This window comes from Nymphaea colorata, chromosome 8, assembly GCF_008831285.2.
Source record: "Nymphaea colorata isolate Beijing-Zhang1983 chromosome 8, ASM883128v2, whole genome shotgun sequence".
Lineage (NCBI taxonomy): Eukaryota > Viridiplantae > Streptophyta > Magnoliopsida > Nymphaeales > Nymphaeaceae > Nymphaea > Nymphaea colorata.
The window spans coordinates 14,140,030-14,145,759 of NC_045145.1; the positions used below are offsets into that span (position 1 = coordinate 14,140,030).

Genomic DNA, 5,730 nt, shown 5'->3' on the forward strand with positions numbered 1-5,730 from the left:
CTAACATGCATTTCTGTCCAGAGACTAGGTAACCGAATGAGCAAAATGTAAAGCAGCAAACAGAAATTTTATTTCTTTATCTAAGAAATACACATAGCAGGATATAGTGGTTCTTCTCATACATGAGTAGGCCTCCTTAGTTAATGGAACAGGTTTGTGGTTAGGCGTGGCATACAAGAATGGCAGGAATATAGACCTCTTACAAGATTTAGCAAGTCCTCCACTTGATTGTACAGCTAACTGGAATGTGCTTTTTATTTTGTCTTAGCAACTTTATTGCATATCTCCCATTTATTCCAAGAATTTACTTGTTCCTGTGTTCTTAATTTACTAAAAGGATCCCATCTACAAGTTACAGGAGTATTTGCATTTGAACATCTTGAAGGCTGTTGAAGTTCTCCACTTTCAGAAGAAAGTGTGAAAGGAGAAGCGCACAACCGCATGAGGAACATGTGAAATGCTATCTATAACATTATTTCTTTTTCTAGCCTAAGCCTAGAATAATAGACTGCAGTAGCTTTTCTCATTTTTAAGGCATCCAAATCTGTAGTTAATGGCATGGTCGACCATATGGTATGCTTAAGGAGACTAGCTGCAAAACCGCAAGTCACAAATTGAAATTCTACCAAATCCAATAGCCGATTAAAGGAATCAACAGAAAGATACTTTTCTGCATGATGTAGAATTTTATTCTGTACCAATGCCATTTACAAGAACATTCTTTTTTTTTTCTTTTTCTTCAAATGAAACTGCCAATCAAAAGTTGCTGATAAACATGTCAAAAATATTGTCAACTGAAACATTTTCAAATGCTCCAGACATATCACAAATTTCTGAACTTTTAGAAGACGATGTGAGGTCAATTAACCAATATATAGGCAGAATAGCATACTAAATCATTACAGAGCTAGGCATATCCAAACCTTTTTATTTACTTCGTACAACCCTTCATCTTTGACTTCATATTGACTATTCCTATCTATATCAACAAAGTTTACAATCATTAGCATTCTCCCACCAAAAAACTCATAATTGTGGTCAATCTCATGTTCAACTAGGTTAAGAGTAGCAGGCCTTTTTTGCTTCAACAAATTAACAGAAACTGAATGCATAAGTTTTATTTCTAAATATGAGCTGCTCAACAAAAATTGAGGGCCTCTAACTATTTTCCAGGAATGTACAATCTACTAGGTTGGCATATAAGCTAAATCAGGTGAAGCTTTCTAAGTTGTTAGAGGTCATACTTGGAAAACTTTTTTTCCTTGTGCCAAGGATGCATGCTTAGTACGGTACCACCGTACCAATATAATTATTTCCAGTGGCAGCATCTTACTGAGAGTACTGATTTCGTTATTAAGAATGGAGAAGTGGCAGTATCTGGTTTGCCTCAACAATTTCATACAGAGTCTGCAATTTATCTTCCTACAGTGAACTGCGTACTTCTCAAGAATGCCCATATCAGACTACAGTAGCATGTTTTCAGCAAATATATTACAAAAAATGGAAAACAGTATATTTTAACAATATGTTTTCCATTCTTTGACAATGAAACTATTGCATCTCTTATAACAGATGATCTATCTATCAGTGGGATTCAAATGTATTATGTGGATGCTTGTATGTGATTTGATTCCACATATTTGGTGCGTAAGTGTGCTATACTTTTGAAACACGACAACGAAAAGTAGGCATATACGTACGTTGTTATAAAAGACAGAACAAGGCATTCAGATGTACTTGAAGCAACTGTCAGCAACCCGTTAAGAAAAATCATCAACCAAAACATAAACCTAAGATAGAAAGACCTACGACCTAGAAAAGGAGAATATATAGCCCTGAACCAATCGAAACTACATGTGTTACCCATTGAAACTGTAATTGCCATCGTCGACAAGATAGCCTCCTCTACTAATGTGAAACTGCACATACTGACATTAATTATCATTAGGATGATCATTTGTTAAGGAGTTCATGTCAGTTTACATATGTTGCTCACAGTTACGTGTGAACAATGATGAAGCAACCACAACAATTACAGAAATTTGTTACCATTCGAAAGAAGAAAAAAAAATCTCTGCTGTCAATCAAGCAGCAACTCATTGGATAACGATCCCTAAAGCAAGATAGACCAATGAAAAATCCATGTCTGAGTTTAACTGAATCAATATTCTCATGCAGACTCGAAGAAAATGCAGAGAACAGAGCATCATCTTCCTGATAAAAGCATGTGAATGAACAGTTCAAACTACAAACAACACATGCACAATATGAAAATTATAACCAAAAAACCAATATATAACCATTTCATTGATGAATGGAATGTTCACCATCACAAGTTTTAAACCCTTGTTCACCTTTTGATACGCTTGCCCACAAAATGGCATCAAGACATTCATCATGCTCCTCACAATTTATGTTGTGAAATCTATAGCAGAGGATTGTGTTACTCCAAGGGAAACTTACAGAGATTTTGCTCAGAGAGGAAGTCTAAGATTTAGCCAGGATAGATCTAAAGCTTCACAACTGAACAAAGGCAGCTTCATCTGAACAGGTCCCTTCCACATATGTTGTCCCTTGGCCGCATTAGCATATCGATAAATGCTTTATATATGAACAAACAGTTGATTTTTAACTTCTGTATCGTACTTTCTCTTCAAGCTTTTAGTACACTTCCCAAAAGAGAGGCCAGCCAAGTTCCTCAAGGACCGGGTAGACTAAAATGCTTGAAGAATAAAGGTGAAGAGGATTTCTCCTCCATAAATTTAAAAAAGAAATCCTATCATAGAGGGAGAACTGAGCTGCGGTTGCGGCCATTTTTAGAGAAGAAGAAGTTTCCACTAATAGAGAAAGACCTTTTCATGTCCAATGGTATCTTCGGCATGCCTAGTCCCTTAGCAACGGCTCCCAAAGCTTTTCCTCCACTGCTGTCCCCTCCATCTCCTTTGAACCTTGAGAGTTGCCCCCAATTCAGTTTCTCAGAATCTGACGAACCTGCTCCCACCGTTGATCCACAGGCAAGAGAGGAAAATTCGCGTGCGGAACTCGTTCTTGGTCCTGTTGATACATGTATCCTAGCCAAGGAATTCATTGACGCCGATCTTCTTATAGGCTGAACTTCATCTAATGATTTCTCCACCATTACCCCATTCAGCCGATCATTGCTTGATTGCCCAGCAAGTGCACCAAGGTCTCCACCTTTCATCGGATCTTCAACGTCCCCCAATTCAATCGCTACAAAGGCTGAATCTCCGCTTTGTTCATCGTCATTTGCCCCACCAGCACCCGGTTCCTCGACATAGGCTCGATCTACCACAGAAGCGCCGGCAAGTCCATTCTCCGGCGGCAATGAATTTTCATTACTCGCCATGATGGGTGCTCGACACAGAGGGCAATTGACATGTGCCCTCAGCCACCGATCTATGCATTCCAAATGGAAAGCGTGGCTGCACTTAGGCAGAAGTCTGAGGTCCTCACCTTCTTGGAATTCACTCAGACAGACAGAACAATCCGTTCCCTCAATCAGGCCCTCTCCCCTCTTGAATTTACATAAAGTAATGGAATTTATGAGTGATTCCTCAAGACCCACAGTGTTGATGTACCAAAAATGGTTGATGGGGTCTTGCCCCTCAAAGAACTCATCCAGGGTAGGTGGGTTCTGTCTCTCCAGAGCTCGCCCGGATGAGTTCCTCCTCTTACAGCATCTGATCATCGTTATGTAGAAGCTCACCAACAGAAAGGCTACCGAGAGGAAAGCAACCATGGCAATAAGGGTATCTGAGAGGACATTGTGGTGAGAGAAAGGTGGTGGTGGCGAAGGCGATTCGTAGTGAACGGAAGGTACTGATGTCAGACCTGGCGGTGGTAGGGGAATCACAAGACTGCAATTCCCGAAGCACACCTCCGTGATCGTCTCGTTTGCCACAACATAGTAATGGAAACGAACACCATCCATGACGATGCCAGCAATATGAAGATGTGGTAGGAGAATGTTAGCGAAGAAAGAAAAGGAAGAAAGAAGCGAGTTGGAAGCTGGTCGAGAGCGAGTTGAGAGAAGCTGTAGGGTGACGAGGTCTCGTCATGCGTCTCAGTGAAGTCAAGCGGGGAGTAGTTGGTGAGCCGTTCTGTGCCAACAATGGTACGGCTGGTGAAGGAGCTCAAGATCAAGTAATGTGATCGAGGCGGAAGGCAAAAAAACTCTCGTATCCAGCTACACCATCGTCTGCACGTGGTAGGTCCTCCATGAATATGTTAACTTTGACAATACTGTTTATAAGGATGTCGGTGACTGACCCTGAAGAGGTAGCAGGCCTGCAGCATCTCCCTTCGTCGTAATATGGCAAGTCATGTGGTCTCTTCCTTCCCTCCCAAAATTTTGTCCATTGAACATTTGTTTTTTCTTCGTTGTCACAAAGATAAAGGTACGGCCTAGGCCATGTTTTCACAAATTAACAGAAAGGAACTTTGGAGAAACTTGCTCTAGAATTTTAGCAATTCAACAACTTTTCATTATATCTATCTTAATGGGAAAAAAAAAAAAAGGCATATAGAGTTATCACGACATCATTTGAAAGTAATGAATACCAACTTTTTAAATAACTTGAGGTTTTAAATCGACTAAATATGTTGCCTTTTAACATTATAGTCAATGTAGACAATACATTTTGCTGATTTACAACTAACACCTACCAAATTATTGAAAATGATAGTCATCCTTGCACCATCACCTTGACACTGACGGAGCTAAACTTAACCTTCGTTGGGGGAATTGCGTTAAGACATGGTTTTCTTACTAATTGGCAGTGAAGCTTCCATTTCAACAAGAAACTAGCCCATTTGGTTCACTATTTCTTTATTTCAAGTATCAAATGAATCATTTTCATACATCTTTTTATAGTTTGAAATGCTATTTTAGATGCCATTTCATAAGAACATTGTACTCTTTGAAAGTTTTTGTTAACTGAACTATTAGTTGGATTGACTTCAGATTTTTCTTTTCTACACTTGCCGAAAGATGTTCAACATGTGATAAGATGACCATTGTGTTCTTCAAACACGTATTCTAAGAAACATCACGCGGCTATGTCCAGCATTACAAAAACATTTGTAAGTAGGTCATATTTCCTAAAACAAGTACTTGGCGTTCTTAAAACATGTATTTTAATAACATGCATTCTAATAACACACAATATTATTCTCATCAAATGTATCCTTAAAATATATTTGATGCAAGAAAATAGAGAACATGTCTTTACAACACATCAAGTTCAGTTTGACTTTTCCACCAATTTAGCGGAACGATGAGAACCACAAAAAAAAAAAAATTAAGTTTGTTAGCGCATTTTGTGATGGGGCTGAGTCTCTCACGATTGCGTGTCTCAATAGATTCGCTGACCGTCCTACCCACGTTCACGCATTAAACACTCTTCCAATACATCGGGCTGTAATTGTCAAGGGATGGGTTTCTCTCCTTTACCAACCTAAATGTGAATTAAAAGTTACGAGTCTTTCTTTGAGATGCCCTGCAGAATTCGACAACTAAAAAGTTTTAACTTTAACTACCAAGTGTTATGCGAGAGGTTGAAAGTCAGTTTTTTCTTCTTTACTTTGTATTTAAGGTTCTCCTAGTTACTTTAGAATTTGAGTGATCTTATTATTATGATATATCCTTTTAACTCGAGTATCACTAGTGTCATTATTTATAGATCAGGAGAGTAGTACCTACATAAATCA

The 5,730-nt window shown here is 38.8% G+C and overlaps 1 protein-coding gene across 1 annotated transcript; it reads right to left on the bottom strand.

Moving 5' to 3' along the window:
• Positions 1-2,274: 2,274 nt before the first annotated feature.
• On the bottom strand, positions 2,275-4,264 carry LOC116258289 (RING-H2 finger protein ATL52-like). Its single transcript, XM_031635370.2, has one exon. It carries the CDS (start codon positions 3,950-3,952, stop codon positions 2,780-2,782), a length of 1,173 nt encoding a protein of 390 aa, XP_031491230.1. The 5' UTR covers positions 3,953-4,264; the 3' UTR covers positions 2,275-2,779.
• Positions 4,265-5,730: the final 1,466 nt, after the last annotated feature.